This window comes from Grampus griseus, assembly GCF_964374135.1.
Source record: "Grampus griseus genome assembly, chromosome: 20".
In the NCBI taxonomy this organism is placed as follows: domain Eukaryota; kingdom Metazoa; phylum Chordata; class Mammalia; order Artiodactyla; family Delphinidae; genus Grampus; species Grampus griseus.
The window spans coordinates 14,877,271-14,896,505 of record NC_139014.1 but is presented as its reverse complement, the minus strand read 5'-3'; the positions used below and the strand labels follow the sequence as shown (position 1 = coordinate 14,896,505).

At 46.8% G+C, this 19,235-nt stretch overlaps 1 protein-coding gene across 3 annotated transcripts in view; it reads left to right on the top strand.

Moving 5' to 3' along the window:
• TANC2 (tetratricopeptide repeat, ankyrin repeat and coiled-coil containing 2) overlaps nt 1–17,428 on the top strand; it is a 320,473-nt gene extending 303,045 nt beyond the window's left edge. For 2 of the 3 annotated variants that reach the window (XM_082679740.1, XM_082679738.1), the window contains 9 exons: nt 594–727; nt 2,440–2,563; nt 6,503–6,678; nt 6,975–7,107; nt 7,669–7,698; nt 8,520–8,611; nt 10,502–10,648; nt 13,089–13,189; nt 14,774–17,428. In XM_082679740.1, coding sequence (XP_082535866.1) covers nt 594–727; nt 2,440–2,563; nt 6,503–6,678; nt 6,975–7,107; nt 7,669–7,698; nt 8,520–8,611; nt 10,502–10,648; nt 13,089–13,189; nt 14,774–16,727 — 2,891 coding nt within the window. In that variant the 3' untranslated portion in view covers nt 16,728–17,428. The remainder of the gene's footprint in view (nt 1–593; nt 728–2,439; nt 2,564–6,502; nt 6,679–6,974; nt 7,108–7,668; nt 7,699–8,519; nt 8,612–10,501; nt 10,649–13,088; nt 13,190–14,773) is intronic. The other variant, XM_082679739.1, reaches the window with a different exon arrangement.
• Nucleotides 17,429–19,235: the final 1,807 nt, after the last annotated feature.

Genomic DNA, 19,235 nt, shown 5'->3' with positions numbered 1-19,235 from the left:
AAAACTGGCCCAAGGCTCTTAGACTGCAATTTCTTTTTTTTCTTTTTTTTTTTTACATTTTTTAATATATTTTTATTGTAAATACTCCCTTAAAAGCAATCCAGGAAACTGTCATTTAAGAAATCAACAAAATTAAGACTGCAATTTCTGACTGGTTCTCTGAGTTTAAGGGCCCAGGAGTAGAAATTGGCCAGAGGTGGTTCCTAGCTAACTCTAAAAGACCGTAGTCTGCAAAGACCCTTCTCTCTGCATTCTTACCCATGCACATACCAGTAAAAGGTTTGTAGCTGGGACGAGGTACCAAAAAAGAGAGGGATTAAAAGCAGAGAAGATAGTCTGGGTAGGAAACATGAAACCAAGTAAGTTTGGTCAAAGGTGATTTTTTTCAATAAAATTATTATAACTGTCTCCGTATATGTAAGCCCTTTTATTTTTCTCTGAAAATTTCCTTCATGGCAGAAGTAGCCAGAATCATCATTCTTGGAGGTAAAGTAGCAATTACATTCATCAAACACAGGTGTGCTGCCCTGCTTACCCTCGAGGGCTGGAGAAGGCAAGACCCCCTGTGCTCATTCTGTGCTCTCTGCCCTTAGCCCTGACAGCTGCAGCCGGAAGGGGCAAACTGGAGGTGTGTCGTCTACTCCTGGAACAGGGGGCAGCAGTGGCCCAGCCAAACCGCCGAGGGGCAGTGCCCTTATTCAGCACCGTTCGCCAAGGCCACTGGCAGGTAAGCACGTAGCTACTTCCAGTGCCCCAGGCAGGGGTGAGTTCTGGGTGGGAACTTCTTTTTTTTTTTTTTAACATCTTTATTGGAGTATAATTGCTTTACAATGGAGTGTTAGTTTCTGCTTTATAACAAAGTGAATCAGTTATACATATACATATATCCCCATATCTCCTCCCTATTGCATCTCCCTCCCTCCCACCCTCCCTATCCCACCCCTCTAGGTGGTCACAAACGACCTAGCTGATCTCCCTGTGCTATGCGGCTGCTTCCCACTAGCTATCTATTTTACGTTTGGTAGTGTATATATGTCCATGCCACTCTCTCACTTTGTCACAGCTTACCCTTCCCCCTCCCCATATCCTCAAGTCCATGCTCTAGTAGGTCTGTGTCTTTATTCCCATCTTACCCCTAGGTTCTTCATGACCTTTTTTTTTTCCTTAGATTCCATATATATGTGTTAGCATACAGTATTTGTTTTTCTCTTTCTGACTTACTTCACTCTGTATGACAGACTCTAGGTCCATCCACCTCACTACAAATAACTCAGTTTCGTTTCTTTTTATGGCTGAGTAATATTCCGTTGTATATATGTGCCACATCTTCTTTATCCATTCATCTGTTGATGGACACTTAGGTTGCTTCCATGTCCTGGCTATTGTAAATAGAGCTGCAATGAACATTGTGGTACATGACTCTTTTTGAATTATGGTTTTCTCAGGGTATATGCCCAGTACTGGGATTGCTGGGTCATATGGTAGTTCTATTTGTAGTTTTTTAAGGAACCTCCATACTGTTCTCCATAGTGGCTGTATCAGTTTACATTCCTGGATGGGAACTTCTCAAGCAGAGAGCAAAAAAATCACAAAATTTGGGTTATCCAGCAGTCACTGGGTTTGAAGACTTGGGCCTCTGTTATTAATATTCTGGTTAATTGAGAATACATCAGAAAATTAACATTCGTACATTCTATATAATACAGATCATTCCCGATGATCTGTATCATATAGAAGGACTAGCTACTTTTGGCCTGGTGGTGCAGCGACCTTCTTCTCACACTTCACAACATCCCCAGGGTCTCTGGAAGGTTCAAACCTCAGCAGATCCCTGCTAACCGCTTACAGCAGGTGTGCCTCAGACTTGCAAAAAGAAAATGTGGTATTTGTAAATTCTAGTTATGTGATCTTTCCAGATGTTTGGATTCTGGATAAACGCTAATTTATATATTTAGGATGGAAAAAAAAGTCTGTTGGTTATAATCTTTGAAAATGTTTAAGTAGGAAAAAAGTCCTAGGAGCCAAACAGTGCTGAAGAGTTATCGGAGGCTGTATTCTGTATTTACTGTGTTCTGCTCAGTTGTAAATATTCACTGCAGGCAGGTTTGCAACCCCTGGAGGCCAGTAAAATGGCACTGACATAGGTGTTGGCGCTTCCACCATGGGGTTGTTTAGTCTACATCTTGGCCTTTGTCATCTTGAATTCTTTTTTACTGAGTGGCTGAGTCGGACGTTTAGAGTTGAGTTCTTCTCATTTGGCTGTCCCTGAGACAGTCAGAGACCGAATCCCATGGTACTAGACCACGCAGGGGGTTCTTGCAGTAGAAAGTTTCTTTAGGGGTGACTAGCGGGGAGTTCTCACGGTGTGGGGGAGGGCGTGCCTGTGTCTGCTCAGCAGCGCTTCCTGGCTGATTGGACCCTGCTTCTCTGCACCTGCAGATTGTTGATCTTTTACTCACCCACGGAGCTGATGTCAACATGGCGGACAAGCAGGGCCGCACTCCCCTGATGATGGCAGCCTCCGAAGGCCACCTGGGAACTGTGGACTTTCTCCTTGCTCAAGGTCAGTCCTGCAGTGCCAGAGCTTGATGACCAGTGCCCATAACAACCCCAGGAACTCATGATTTCCAGGGATGGATTCCAAGAGGAGTTGAGAACGGATATTCTTAAGCCAGTTGGTGAGAAAATGAAAGTCCGTCTCCTCTCTTCTCATATACAGTGGGACCCTTCTAATCTGACATTCTCTATTTCTTTATGGCTTGAGGGGTTTTTGGTATCCTAATCAAATTTACATAATCTAAGCTCTTTAATCTCCCAACTTTGATTTTTTTTAACGTACACTCAATAAATGTTCATCTTCCGGGGATCGTATTTTGACTTGATCAATTGTTTTGTAAGCCTGCACAACTAATATTTTTCTTGTATCCTAAGGAGGCAAATGGAAGTTGAAATGATTGTTGACCATGGGACCCTATTTGAGGAATCAGGGTATTATTACCCTCCTATTGTAATAAATTCCTTTTGACATTTACCAACATTCATATATTCCTGGTGAATGGGAAATAAGTTAAAGTGAGTTTGTGGTCATACTATCCAAAGCATTCCCTTCAATGGCTCCGACCTCAGTCATCTATACAGAATAGTAGTGAGTGACAGGGGAACGAACCTCTGTAGCAGAAAAGCTCCAGTCACTGGTGACTCTGCAGTACCATCTAGTGGAGCTCGAGCATTTGCATCAAGCAGGAGGTGGTGTGACTCTGACCAGCTTTTACTCCATTCCAGCAAGCCTCCCCTATGAGTAAACGGGATCTTCTCATCTATAATTAATATCCACAGGTGCACACACTTCAAGAAAAACAAGCCCCTGCAAACCGTGCCCAGGCTGGAGCAGCTGAAGGGTAGTTGATTTAGGAAGAAGACAAGGTTTCTTCTTCTAAGATTTCAAACTACAACTCAGTCAGAGACTTACTGGATCTTTAGCTCTCTCCTGCAAAGATTTGTTTCCACAACCTTAGACTCACAAAACTGGGTCAGAATCAGAGAACTGTTTTCCCCGTGTACAGAGTGGTTCTTGCTTCCCCAATACAAGCCACCAAACAAACCTGTTTTCATGGTTTCTATCCTTCTGTTAAGAGGGGGCTGGAGGAGCAAGGGAGATACGCCTAGCTCCTCAGGATAAAACGTGGCAGGAGTAAATGTCCCAGAACAACCTGAGTCTACTGGAAAAGGCAGGACCCCTTCACCACAGATAAGCTGTAGATGATTGCACACAGTCTGCCGTGAGCCCGTGGAAGCTCATCAGACACAGACCCCAGACATGTGTTCCCTTTACGCTGCAGGCAGTCTGGTCTCCGGTCTTCTTACCGTTTCATTCTTTCACACTTAAATCAGAGAGTTTCTCTCAATCAACAAATCCTACCCAAGTTTATTTAGCCTACGTTATCCGCAAAACACTATGCTAGGAACTGAGTGATTTTTTAAAATAAATACACTACAATCCATGTCTTCAAAGGGTCTATAATCTGGCAAGGAGGGGATAAAACAAAGATAAGGAACTACCTTAAAAAGCAGAGAATCCTAAGTACTCTGATGATAAAGGTATTTGAGTTAGAACAGGACAGACTTTGAAATTTGAATGGGAAAAATGTTCTATATTCAGGGAGAGGACATAATGTAAATGAAAGGTCAGAGAGGAGAAACAGTACACAACAGGTTTGGGGAAATATGCAAGTTGTCCAGTGACGTACATGAGGACTGTTGGGAAATAAAATTGGAAATGTATGTGGAAAGGAATTGAAAAGGAGCAGGTTCAAAGAGTTTGGACTTATCTGAAGGCAGTAGGGAGCCTTTCAAGATTTTTAAAAAGAGAATCAGTGCCAGAGTTGCGCTTTAAAAAAAAAAAAAGAAAAATCACTTTGGCAGTAGTGTGAATAGTAGAGTTGATGAAGGGATTATAGTGGACCTGGGGATCAATTAGGAAGCCATTGTCATTGAGTAGATGAGAGGTAATGCCAAATCCAGGTGCAGTAGCTGTTAGAACAGGAGGGCCAAGTGCAAAAAAGATTTTGGATATAAGGGTTGATTACATGCAGGTCGTAAGGACAGATGAGTTGACGGTAATTCCAAAGTTCTAAAAGGGATGTTTGGGAGAACTGTGATTCTGTTAACTGCCCGGAGAAGAAAAGAGAGAAGAGGAAGATTTCAAATTGAATTTTCAGAGGAAATTGAATACCTGGTTTTTTTTCATATGTATCTCCTTTTAATTTCTTAAATTCCAGCTTCCCTTATCTTTGTAAAATCAATTTATCTGTAACATACATCCAGAACCTTCTTATCCTGCTTTTTCCACCCCTGAAGACTCTGTCCAGGAAATTTATAGATGTTGCATCTGAGAAAACTCCTTAGATTCTGTCCCATATTCAGATTCATTCCATGTTAGAGTCAGTGTTTTAGTTGCAAACTACACCATTGTGAAAAGATAACCCACTACATGGATGGCTCTCCTCAGGGTTAGAAGTATCGTACTTTCCAACCCTCCATCCTGTTACGGGAAGCCACAAAGTCTGGTTGTCTGACCTCTAGGGATACAGAGGTGATAGGCCACATATCTGCTGAGTAGCCCCAGAGCCTGGCTGTGGCAGGTCCTGAGCTTGATCTGACATCTGAATCCTGTCCAGCTGAGGACGCAGCCTGGAAAACGTACTGTGTGTGCAGTAAGTTGATCTCTAATTTAGTTAGTGCGCATGTCATGCCAACTGTGTGGAAAGAGTCATCTTAGGTACTCTTCAAAACTAGCAAGGGAACGACAGGCTCTTTGCCATCCAAGAGCTTACAGTCTAGGCTGAGAACCAAACGTATATTGAAGTTTAGACTAATTACAAAAACAGTATGTCAAGTGTGCTTGCTCCTCACAGGTGAAAATAGAAATGTTGAAGGGAAGAAGATGCAGAATATAAAATAGGCTAAAAGAGTGGGGATGGGGTTGTTGAAGGCTGACTAGTTTAATTAAACTCCGGATTTCTTTCCTGGCCTGGGCTCAGTCTCTTCCCATGAGTCCGTTTCCCTCCCATTCTAAGGCGGGAGAAGGTGGCCTGGTACTACCATCAATGATAAACATGTTCTGAGCTCCTTATTTTATGAGAACCTCTCAAGGAGTTTATACCATTAGAAATCGAAGATTTTTGCCAAGTTCAGAAAACATGCACTGAGAATTTATTACAAATAAGTGGGATACATTAAAAAAAAGATTAATAACAGAATAAGGTGACATATGTCAAGCAGGTTCAAGATGAGGTAACAGTGAATGCGAGAAGCTTTTTGGAGACAGGGAGGGTTTTTTTTTGTTTTTTGGGGGTTTTTTTTTGTGGTATGCGGGCCTCTCACTGTTGTGGCCTCTCCCGTTGTGGAGCACAGGCTCCGGATGTGCAGGCTCAGCGGCCATGGCTCATGGGCCCAGCCGCTCCGTGGCATGTGGGATCCTCCCGGACCAGGGCACGAACCCGTGTCCCCTGCATCGGGAGGCGGACTCTCAACCACTGTGCCACCAGGGAAGCCCCGACAGGGAGGTTTGAGATGGTTCCTAGAGAACAGGTAGAAGTGAGGTAAGTCATGGGGAGATAAAAGGTATCCACACATGGGGGCAGCATGACCGCAAGTGCGGATACAGGAGTACTTGTGGGAGATTCTAGAGGTGGTGAGCACATCCATTTTGGGCAAAGTTGAGGATTCTCACAGAGGAGTAATGAAACTTAAGGATAAACAGTAAGCTTGGGGAGAGATTATGCACAACTCAGGATAGGCTGCCCTGTCAAAGAACTGGACTCTTGTACTGACAGCTTGTGGGAGCAATTTTGTTAACAGTTTTATCCAAAGACAACTCACATCCCAGAAACATAAGCTGTGCTTTGGCCGAGTGTACACCTTAAATACCAGCTTTCCCTCCTGCTGTGAATTTTCATGTTTTTCATGTTTCCTCAGCCCTGTATTATGCCTGCTCTTGTAGGTGCCTCCATTGCACTAATGGACAAAGAAGGATTGACAGCCCTCAGCTGGGCTTGTTTGAAGGGTCACCTCTCAGTAGTACGTTCTCTGGTGGATAATGGAGCCGCCACAGACCATGCTGACAAGAATGGCCGCACCCCACTGGATCTGGCGGCTTTCTATGGTGATGCTGAGGTGGTGAGTGCCTTTAACCAAGCCTCAGGGTGGTAAGAACAGGGAAGGTTCTCTATCCACAATGTTATCTGGGGTTGATGATTCCTGATAAAAAGTTCTCAGATCTGTACTTGCTCCAGGGCGGGAACATTGAAAACACCATTAAAGACCAGGAGCATAGGTCTGGCCTGGAATACCATGACTGTCCAGCCTGGCTCAAACCAGTAGTTGAATGAAGGGCAGGCAGCAGCCGGAGCCCTGAGTGGAGCAGCGTGAGCCGTCACACCTGCGTTAACTGCGCTGCTCCATCCGTGTCCTAGGTCCAGTTCCTGGTGGATCACGGGGCCATGATTGAGCACGTTGACTACAGCGGAATGCGCCCTTTGGACAGGGCAGTGGGGTGCCGGAACACTTCTGTTGTTGTCACTCTTCTGAAGAAAGGAGCCAAGATAGGTAGGAAAAAGGAAGAAGGTGCTGGCCATCTGTGCCCAGGGGCCAGACTGGTCCGGCGGTCTGGCTGCCCTGGGTGTGTGGTGTGCGTGTATGTAGTCTCCCCTCTGCCCTGGCCCAGTTATTGTCCAAGTGAACAGAAGGCTCTTGGCCCAGAGAAAGCACCATCTGAGCCATGGTCTACACTACCCTGTGTCCAAAATCACACGGTTATCTGCCGTGCCCCGAGTAGCCTTAGCCAGGAGGCTGCTCCGACCTTAAGCACATCTCAGCGCTGACACCTCGGTAGCAGCCCCACCCTGTGAGCATCCTGGATCCCTGCACCGCCACAGCCTTCGCTTTCCCTTGCTCTGTGTGTGCTTTGGACTCTCGAGTCCCTGCGGCTGCTGTCCCATCCACTCCCCGTCCCTCAGGCCTGTAGACAAGGGTTGGCTGATATGCTGGCTTTTTTGCTGCCTGCCTCTCACCGCTGCTTTTTCCTTCTTTTTTTTTTTTTTTTTTTTTTCACCTTCATCCATTTTTTTTTCCTCTCCTACAACTTTTTGTTTTCTCCTTTCTTTGAAGGTTGTCAGACGTTACCGAGTCGCCCACGAGGTATATTTCACCGCTGTCAGCATCAGGCATGGTCTGATGGCTTGGTCAGCTTTGCCTTCTCCTCTTTGATTTAGCCTGCATGAGTTCCCTACACCTCTAATCTTTTAATTTACTTCACCTTAAAAGAAGATTTTTTTTAATGACTGTTGTAGAGAATAACTTGAACTTTTGATAACTAACCCTGAAAAGCCTAGTTGGTAAATAATTCAGGCATCCGTAAACTAATCGAGTTAACCTTTTCTTTCTCTTTGTGGGTAAAGTGGTCCTCGGTCATGTTGGCTTGTTTCACACTGGAACCGTGCTCCTGGTTCAGCATGAATCCCAGGAGTCCTATTCAGTACTTACAAATTAGGGGAGCCTTTAGAGTCTTCCATGGTTTCCCTTCTGCAAAGAACGTATTTAAAAATTGAGACTAAACAGCTGGGGCTCTTGAGTCCCAGATTCTGAAATAAATTACCCTTTTTAGATTTTTTAAATCTTATGGTGACATTTAATGTAAACCCTTTCTCCCAATTTCCTTATTTAAAATAACTCCAAAATAAGCCATCGCCTGCCCAAATACAACACGCAGGCTTTGCTGCCCTCCAGTGGTGCAAACTCAGACAGTTCAAACATTCTTATTTTAAGGTGAATACAAATCCAACGCAGCTTCTTGGCAGTGGGAGTTACTAAGACACTCCCAGTTCTAAAAGATGAGGCCATTGTTGTGGAGCAAGTTGTTCTCTCAGCAGAAATTCCCCAAGGGTGTTTTTTTCACCTAGCTTCCTGCCACCCTTACATTGTATGAGTTTTTTACCCATCATGCATCCTGTACACTACAGGTCCAGCCACATGGGCGATGGCCACCTCCAAACCAGACATCATGATCATCCTGCTGAGCAAGCTGATGGAAGAGGGGGACATGTTTTATAAGGTGAGCGGAGGAAGGAACCGTGTCCTCCAGACAGCCCTGACTGTTCTCTCCTTGTAGAATCTCCCAAAGTCTCGGCAGGTCTCACCCTTGGTTCTAGAGGCAATGGCATCCCTCGGTGGTGGGCTCATAAGCTGAGGACCCCAGGTTTTTGCTTTCTCAACAAGAGAGCAAGAGTAGCCTGCACATGCCTGCAGCTGATGGACCTAAAGACCTGGTCTTACCTGGTCACTAATAGGCAGATACGTAGATTCTACATGGAATCTGTTCATTGGAGCCTGGAAACCATGGGACAAGTAAAAGAAACGTTATATAGTGCAGATATTTCCAGTCTGTAGGAAAGAGGCATCGATCTTAGCTTTTATATTTAATATCTATGTAGATTTAAAAATCTGTAGTAATAATAGCTTATCAGCATCCCTGAGGAAGGAAAGGAAACCAAGACAAATAGCAATTACAAGATTTACTTGAAATGACAACAAAAAAGGTATGAAGTCTTCTTGTACTCACAGTTCAAGCTGAAGGCTGCATATCCCTAACACACACAAACTCCCGTGGGCTGCAGGAAGTCCCTTAAGAACTTCCCGTGTCAGAGTTATCTCATGGTGTTAAGATTAGCTGAATCTTCTTCTCCTAAAGTAAATACAAATCCGGCCCAACTTTCGGCAGCGGGTGTCACTGAGACATGCCCAGGCCCAAAGATGAGGAAATGATTGTGATGCACGTTACTTCCGCCTTGTGTAAGGAGTATACAGAGCTCCTGGGAGTACCGTTGTATTTCCCAAAGACCCTTTGAGTGAGAGTTATTGTAATCTAGGACTCTTAGGCTTCTAGGAAACTTGAGTTCTGACCCAGCCATGATTTTACATGACTTCAAAGAAGGGCCTCTCAGGGTGTCATGTTTATGGACTCGAGAGTGGCACTGCTGTCAAGAATCTCAGCCCTGTTCATAACATAACTTGTGGCACCCCAAGACAAGGAGTCCTACCTCCTAAACAGGCAGAGCTACTCCTGCTCCTACCCAGAATTCTGCCTTGGAAGACTCCCAGATCTATCCTCAGTGAAAGGGTCTAAAGAGAAAATAAAAGATCAGGATCCCTGGTTGGAGTTGCAGCTATACAGACGGAATGGAGTGGATAAAGGGCAGCTAACAGAGTGTGAGATGCCTCCTGCATCATTCTGGGCTCAGCTTATAGATTTTCAGATGCAAAATGTAAGAAAAGTTCAAGGCCCCTGTGACCAGTTCCCTAGGTGGGTCACAGATTTACCTCATCTTGGAAAATCCCTCTGACATAGATGGAATCACAAATTCTAAATTTCACTTGTCTACCACCACCCTAAGACTCCTTTTCGAAAAACAGGGGAAGACTCATTGATATTCTTTTATGCCATGAGATTAGGGGAGCAACAGCTAGACTGCTTTAGCTCCCACATCCTTTGTGAGGAGGAGAATGGCCTCTTGTAGAGGACTGGCAAGGTGGAACAAAAAGAATTTCCAGATAAAACACATGTAAAGAAGTAGTAATAACCTTGGAGTGATTGGGACTGGGGAATGCCATGTGTCCTATAGGGAGATCAGGTCGGGGAAAAACCTCCTTTGAAATGAACAAGGTCAGTTCCTTGGGAGTCCAGTTGGGAAGCTGGGGTCCCAGGCCTTTCCTACGCCAAGACTTTGTTTCTCTGGCTTGTATCTTGGGAATCCCCTTCGTCACCCCTCACCTGCCAGGTGAGCTTCCAGTAGAAAAGACTGGACCCTGCTGCTCTCACTGTCAGGGCTGGTGTTGGGAGGGCCTAACCCTTAGTAGTAACTGCGGAGAGAGGAAGGGAGTGGGGGCAAACCTCCTCAGCTGCTCAGCAGACCAACTGTGTTTTGCTCTCTTGTGCTCCCACTAGAAAGGGAAAGTAAAGGAAGCTGCCCAGCGCTACCAGTACGCTCTGAAGAAATTCCCTAGAGAAGGGTTTGGTGAGGACTTGAAAACCTTCCGGGAACTAAAAGTGTCTCTCCTCCTCAACCTCTCTCGATGTCGCAGGAAAATGAACGTAAGTCCCTCTCATCCCGGCTCCTTTCTGCAGTACTGGAAGTTGACGGTCCGTGTCATGCACTGGCTTTTACCAGGCCCCTGAAATCCTTGTCTGCCCCATTTGGAACTTGGTTGTCCTTCACAGAGCACTGACATTTGCAATTTGAAAGAAATCAAGTCTTAAGTACAATCCGTACCTCAAACGATAAAAAAGTTAATCCTGTGGGCACTTTGTAGCTTTCTGAATTTTCCTAATTCCTGCTGAAAGTGATTGGAGTGCCATCATCATCCTGCCCTGACCCCAGGTCAGTTTTCTGGTCTTTGGGAAAATGTGAGAGCAGTGGTCACTGGAATTCCAGATGCAATTAGATACAAATTTTAGTCATTCCCTTCTTTACTGGTAGACCCCCTAGTCATTTAAGGAAGGGCTGGAAAGAGGGCCCAGGACCATGAACTTCAAGGTTTAATTTCTAAGGCTAATCTTCAACTTTTCACTTCTTTCTTCGTCCTTTTATTCTAACATGACGTGTCCCTTCTTGTCACAGAGGGAGTCTTAGAACTCCTCCTGGTCCTTTATTATCCCCTAAGTAGTCCTTGGTCCTTCTTGCCTGCCTTGCAGATACAGCCTCTGATGGCCTCAGGCACTGCTCCCTTGACCTGCAGACACTCCTGGGCCAAGAACCCTCTCTCAGATCCTGGGAATAGCCAGGATCATGTCAGGCATCTCTGACGTCCACTAGCCTGAGGTCTCACGGCTCCTCAGGAGATAAAAATAATCCAGGCCAAACAGGAATGTTTGAATAAAGGGATAGAGAACTCAGGTGTACAGAAGTGAGCTTTCAGCCTCAGTAGCAACAGATCTGCTATCGGTTCTGGAAAAGTGACCTTTATATCATCCATCTTTAGATGGCAATGAAAAGAGCACCCTGATAAATAGACTTGGGTATCTCAGAGGGCACAGTGATGCCCTAAGAGGCAGAGTTTTCCCAGGTGCTGAGGAGAGCGGGGATGTGGGAGAGGTTCTCCGGGAAAGGTGGTGAGGTTCTTACGTGAAACAGAAGAAACAGCAGCAAGGGTCTCCTCCAGTTAGTAAGAGTTAGACAAAGCTCCAAAGCTGCTGCCAACCTGCTGGCTGCCTTTTTGCCTCACAAATAGCCTGCTTCTTAAAAATACTCTGTAATCTTCCCAGAAATAACGATTGCCCCAAAAGAAAAAATGAAGGGGAAAGGTTGAAACAGTAGAGCTGGAAGCTGATGCTATGAAATAGAACACTTCCTCTGTAGCTCCACGTTGGATCAGAAACAGTTAATCACCTCCCAGGACCACCTGAAGTCTGTCGTCCTATGTCGAAAGTTGCCCATTAATTTTTTTTCTTTTTTTTTTTCTTTTTTCAACTTTACCTCCACCCCAGGGCCTTTGTTCTGCCTTAGGATTCACAAGTTTAACCAGAGGCTACTGTGCTGTACTATGGCTTTGATAGTAAAAGAGGAGAAAACCTTCCCCTTTAGTTTAGTATGTAAGGGTGTCTTGAAGACTATGGCTTTGTTTCCCTGGTTCCTGTTCCCAGGGCTTCTCAGAATGAGGACAGATGGGACCGTGTTCCTCCAGGCAGCCTCAGTGATTAAGAGATGAGGTGACAGCACAGGCCCCAGTGACAGCCAGTCTTCTCTCTTGTCTTATTATTATTATTTAAATTTTAAATGTTTCCTAAGTAAGGAACAAGTTAAGAGAAGGAGCAGGCCAGAGAAGCCTCTATGAAACAGAATGGAAGCTACCGTTCATTGAGCATCTCCTGTGTGCCAGGGACTGTGTGTGGAGCTTTCAAATGCTTTATTGCTCTTAATCCTACCTGGGAGGTCCGTATGGATAAGAAAACACACAACACACCCCGAGGGCTTACAAAGCGGAGCAGAGAATCGAACGCAAGCCTGTCTGACGTCCCTCCTCCATCCCGTCTCCATAGCCAGTCATTTCTTTTTTACACAGATCCCATCTTCCTAGACTTACTCTCATCCCTTTAAAGCCAAGGAATAGTGGGTGCGGCAGGAAGGTGGGGGGTAGGATGAGGGCACACACGAGGCGTCGACGTGTGTGTTTGCCTCATATACGCATGTGCAGCGAGAGTTTGGGTTTCCAGCTTCAAGAGCTTCAGTGGGTTGACATTTGGCTTCTGGACCAGAAAGAACTATGTTGCAAAGGCAGAAAGAGGACAAATTAAAAATATTTTCATACTTTTGGGCAGATGAATTCCTGTGAGCCATTGCAGGGCCACACAGGGCAAAAGGCAGAAGGAGCTTTCAGTCTGGGCCACGTGGCTAGAGCCATGCCAGGCATGTCAAGAATCCCAGGTGTTCCGTCCATAAATGTCAAAGAAATGTACATATAATCTGTTTTATTCCCAAGATGTCTATTTTTCATATCTCTTCAATGACTCATTTGCACACCTATTGTAATGACAGGATTTTGGAATGGCGGAGGAATTTGCTACTAAGGCCCTGGAGCTGAAACCGAAATCTTATGAAGCTTACTATGCAAGAGCAAGGGCAAAACGCAGCAGCAGGTGAGGAGAGAGAGAGAGAGGGTGAGAAGCAAGAGCTCTCTTTTCTGAAAATCTGGCCAAGGCAACGTAGACCATCCTGGGGCATATCGGACAGACCCCCATGTCTGTCCCTGAGGACTCGCAGGACCAAGCTTTGGGGACGGCTCCCATCGCACAGAACGCATCGTACAGCTGGCAGCTCTTTGGGGCTGTGGAGATCTAGAGCATTTTCCTTTGGGAGAAAACTGCCTTTTCATTGTTGGAGAATGGCACCTTCTTCCCAGAAGCCTCTGCCGTATCTCAGTCGCTCTTTAACCCCCAAAGCAGATAGCGTAGAGACACTGGTGGCTTAAGAAGAGGTCACTTGAGCAAAATATCCTCCCAGCCCTTTAGAGGGGAAAGTAGGATGGGCATATATCACAGGCCCCTCTTTCTTTTCTTACAGGCCTTTGGGAGATTCCCTGGATCGTTTAGTCTTCCTCCTGGGGCTCTCCTCAAGTCTGGTGGGATCAAGCCTCCTTCTCCCATACCCACCCCTCCCAGCACCACACCACACATGCATGGAGACAGGAGGTCCTGCTGCCAGGACTGAGAAGGCCCAAGAGAAACCCCATCTCTCATGCCCCATCTGCTGTGGTTTGGCCAGTGGGCAGGAAAGCCTCCAGAAAGATCTAGAAACTGCCATCAGTGATCTTTAGATAACTTGTCACTGTCCTTAATGCCTCCTGCCCGGCGCCCTGCCCTTCTCCCCAACTCTGCCTGTAAAAGAACTGCTTCAGGTTCACAGCTATGACCAGGGGGCATGTGGTCCTGAAAATCAAACCCAGGTTAAGTCTAGTGATGACGGTGGCAGTGATCTTAGTCTTAATTAGCTGGGGCAACAGAGTTCTTACAGAAGCTTGACTGTCAAATTCTCTTTCCCCTTGGATTATTCCTTCCCCACAAGGCCAATTGCCCCTTTTCTGGGCAAGGTTAATAGAGAGGACGGGAATATCTCTGACCGTTTGTGTCCTTATCTGTAGACTAGAATCTGAGTTTCCTCGTCAGCAAGCCTAACGCCTGCCCAGCTTGGATGTAGCAGAATGGAGGAGCCGCAGTGCTGTGGGGCGAGGGGTAGAAAGGGCAGAGGACAGGGTTCTTGCCTAGGATGGAACAGGCCTGGAAATTGGAGCTAAAATATAAAGAAAAAATTCTGCTGGATCAGCAAGATTTTAAATATTGTAGTTACTGTTTTGTTCCTAAGCTAATTGACAGTGGCCCTGTAAATGACAACCCCACCCAACCCTCATACTACCTGGTGTGCATTTGGACACTAAGAGAAACTTCCTGAAGGGCCTCGCTGGACTGACAAAATGGGGACATTTCTCCACTGATCCCAGAGAGGCCAGAGGGAAGATGGAGGCTGAACTGGCTAGGGAATCATTCTGGACTCTTCTGGAATGACAGCCTACCTATTTCCTTCCTTACAAATCAGACGAAACCAAAGCCCCCCAGATGCCCCCAGACGCTAACAGTTCTCTGAAACAGTGACCGTGTTCTCAGCTCTTGGTGGTTCCTGTTGATTCAGAATAACTCCAGTTCCTGTGTTTACATTTTGTCAAGCAGACAGTTTGCAGCAGCCTTAGAGGACCTGAACGAGGCCATCAAGCTGTGTCCAAACAACCGTGAGATCCAGAGGCTTCTGCTGAGAGTGGAGGAGGAGTGTCGGCAGATGCAGCAGCAGCCGCCGGCGGCACAGCAGCAGCCTCAGCAGCAGTTACCGGAAGAGACAGAACCCGAACCCCAGCATGAAGATATCTACTCCGTGCAGGACATACTCGAGGAGGAGTTCTTGGAACAGGATGTTGAGAATGTGTCCATCGGCCTCCAGACGGAGGCTCGGCCCAGCCAGGGGCCCCCGATAATCCAGAGCCCGCCCCCCTCCCCGGCCCACCGTGACGCGGCCTACGTCTCCAGCTCGCCTCTCGGCTCTCACCAGGTTTTTGACTTCCGGTCCAGTAGTTCTGTAGGTTCTCCCACTAGGCAGAGCTATCAGTCCACCTCACCTGCTCTTTCTCCGACTCACCAGAACTCGCATTACAGGCCTAGTCCCCCGCACACTTCCCCAGCTCATCAGGGAGGATCTTACCGCTTCAGCCCCCCTCCTGTGGGAGGGCAGGGCAAGGAATACCCGAGCCCTCCCCCGTCCCCTCTCCGCAGAGGCCCTCAGTATCGGGCCAGCCCTCCCGCGGAAAGCATGAGTGTCTATAGATCCCAGTCAGGCTCCCCCGTGCGCTATCAGCAAGAAACAAATGTTAGTCAGCTTCCTGGAAGACCGAAATCTCCATTATCCAAGATGGCCCAGCGGCCCTACCAGATGCCCCAGCTTCCCGTGGCAGTGCCCCAGCAAGGGCTCAGGCTCCAGCCGGCCAAAGCGCAGATCGTGAGAAGCAACCAGCCCAGCTCAGCAGTTCATTCGAGCACTGTCATCTCCACAGGGGCCTATGGCCAAGTGGCCCATTCAATGGCTGGTAAATACCAGTCTTCACAAGGAGACATAGGAGTAAGTCAGAGCCGGTTGGTTTATCAAGGGTCAATCGGGGGGATTGTAGGGGATGGGAGACCCGTGCAGCATGTGCAGGCCAGCCTGAGTGCAGGCGCCATCTGTCAGCACGGAGGGTTGACCAAAGAAGACCTTCCCCAGCGACCTTCCTCCGCCTATCGAGGTGGCATGAGATACAGCCAGACACCACAGATTGGGCGTAGCCAGTCCGCATCCTATTACCCAGTCTGTCACTCAAAACTAGACCTGGAGCGTTCCTCCAGCCAACTAGGTTCCCCCGATGTGTCACATTTAATCAGAAGACCTATTAGTGTCAACCCTAATGAAATCAAACCCCACCCACCAACTCCCAGGCCATTGCTGCACTCCCAAAGCGTAGGCCTTCGTTTCTCTCCATCTAGCAATAGTATCTCATCCGCCTCCAACCTAACTCCTACCTTCCGGCCATCTTCCTCGATTCAACAAATGGAGATCCCACTGAAACCGGCATACGATAGGTCATGTGACGAGCTGTCGCCAGTGTCTCCCACTCAGGGAGGTTACCCTAGTGAGCCCACCCGATCCAGGACCACACCATTCATGGGGATCATAGATAAAACAGCCCGGACTCAACAGTACCCCCACCTTCACCAGCAGAATCGGACCTGGGCAGTGTCATCAGTGGATACCGTTCTCAGTCCTACGTCTCCAGGCAACCTGCCTCAGCCTGAGTCCTTCAGCCCACCGTCATCCATCAGCAACATTGCCTTTTATAACAAAACCAACAATGCACAGAACGGCCACTTGCTGGAGGACGATTACTACAGCCCCCACGGGATGCTGGCTAACGGGTCGCGCGGAGACCTGCTGGAGAGAGTTAGCCAGGCCTCCTCGTACCCCGACGTGAAGGTGGCTCGGACCCTCCCTGTGGCTCAGGCGTACCAGGACAACCTGCACAGGCAGCTGTCCCGGGACTCTCGACACGGGCAGACGTCCCCTATCAAACCAAAGAGACCATTTGTGGAGTCTAATGTTTAAAAGACGTGTGTTGGAGTGAGACCCCTATGTGTTCACTGCACATTTTCAGGCTTGGTTTCCACATTCGAGGTAGTTCTCTGGCTTAATTTCTCATGTAGTTTCCGCGTGGTGTTCAGAGGTGGCAGCCCACATGCCGAAATCCTTTGCATGCAGCCAACTGGGAAGCTGGCCTCCGGGGAGCCAGGACTTGGGTTTCTTTTGTCTGTACCCTAGCCACACGCTCTCTCCCTCTCTTCAGATGCCAACGAGGAGATTGTTGTGCCGTGTGCTTTAACCCAGGGAGATCAGACACACTGGTCAGCTTTTTCCAGGAGACAATCGCTTTCACTGATGTTCTTGTTGTGTAAAACGTCTTTCTCCTTTTTTTACAAAAATAAGATGTTCTTGTTCGTTTTCTTCTAGGAACTTTAGAAAGAGTGTGATGCCCCTTTGCCTTTGCATTCTTATCCAGTGTTATCCAAATAGCAGCCCCAGTGCATTCTTGTGCCATGGTCTCCTCCCCTGGACCGCCAGCTCCCTGCAGCCATCCGGTCTAGAATGTTCATTTAGATTATCGTTGGTCTTCCTCTGGGGGTAAAGGATCAAGGAGAAAGAGAAGAAATAAGAAAGCGCCAATGCGGTTATTTGAAATGTCACTACATGGATTTCCCAAGAGGCATTTTAGGAACATTGAGAAAACAACCAGTCCTTTAAATATTTCAGTCAGCCGAGGAAATTGGATGAGAATCGTGCATACTTTTAAATAATTCACTGAGTTATTCTTTACGTTTTTAGCCAAATTAACCATTAAAAGCTACCGATTTTCCGTGGGTGGGGGAGAGAATAAATAAATACGTAGAGAGAGAGACTGTTCTGGATTCTCAGTGAAAGGCTGTAGAAAATCTGTCTTGGAGAAATCTACTTTTTGGGTTCTGATACGTCACTGAGCATCGTATTCCTCAAAAAGCATTCTCTTCCCGGAGGTTGCCTGGTGTAGTAATCCTGTTAAGTTGGATCTTTGCCTAGAGCCAGATTTTGTTCTACTGGCCCTCTTTTTGTTTTTTTTTTAAACCCAGATGGTATAGTGAAGAATTGGTTTTGGGGGAAGGAAGTTGAATTCTCTGGGGACGGTAAGACTTATTCCCAGAGCTTGCACCCAGGGCCATTGCATTCCATGGCAAATGTTGTCTAACTCCATTTCAAGATCTATTGTTTCATTATCTGTTATTACAGGAATTGTTTACTCTTTTCTTTTTCTAGGTAGGAGTGTTTGGGGATTGATATTTAAAAGCCAGGCACAGCAGAGTGTTTCCGGGTGAAGAAAGACCCCTTTCAGCCCTGGGTAGGAGCACATAAGGTAGACAGCAAGTCTTCTGATCCAGTCACCCTCCAGACATCTCCTGTGTCTGGTGGCCCTTTGCTAACCGGTCCTTTGAGTGACTGAGGCCAGCATGAGAGGGACGGCAAGAACACTGAAATCGAAGCCTTAGCACAGGCCTGGTAGCGACTGCACATCAGCTCTTAAAGTTAACAAACTAAACAACTAAAAGTAAACAAAAGAGAATTCGGTCACTGTTACCAGGAATCATTCTGCTCTTGTTAGTAAAGGGCTACAGGAAGGGAGGTTTCCTGAGTAAAAATCCAGATGTGACCAGACCTGTTTGTGATAGTAAGTGTCCTCTGAAAGAATCGTTAAGACACGGGGAGCATGAAGCTGAAATCAGAAACACTTCTTTACTAACTTAGATTCTGCCAAATAGATGAACCCCTCCACCCCCAAGCCTGGAACAGGCCAGGATGTGTGTCCTGTGCTAGAAGTCAACAGCAAGGCTAACTCAAGCCAGCCTCTGTCCACTCTCTCTGATGCGTAAGGACTATCTCCCACTCGCCTAGCGCAGAGTGGACATCAGTGTCCCTCTCATCAAGAAGGTGAAATGTACAGCTATAGCATCAGCCTACAGCCAGGAGCCCAGCAGCCTCTCAGCTTTTTTGGTCCAGATCTCAGCCCTGTTGGGCTCTTTGCATCTTACCCTTTTTAACTACTACTCACTGAGGAGCTGCTGCTACACTTTGAAAATTTCTCAGTGTTGATTAGAAAAGTGCCCCTTGTTTATTTGGAACACCACACGTACTACCTGCACTCACGTGAGTGGGCAAGCAGGTGCTGTAGTTTTACAAATACACCACTGATGCCACTTCTCCCGAGCGTGTCTCTTAGAATTTTCTAGGACAGACAGATTTAGGGTCCATGCCTTACTGGACAAAACACTAAACTGTCAACAGTCAAGATGCAATTCTTTTTTAGCCATCGTAAGAGGGAGTGAATATCACTACTGGGCGCCCGTTGTTTTTGACTAAAAATTGCCAACTGGACCTTATTGGAGCAGGAGACAAAGCTCTTCCTTGTAAGCAGACTGCCTGTGCCCTGTTTTGCTACTTCACTGCCACGGGACGATCTCAGTGCTGTACCTTAGAGATGCCTCCTCCCCAGGCAGCACTTGCTCAGTCAATGTCTGGCTTCAGGTGGGG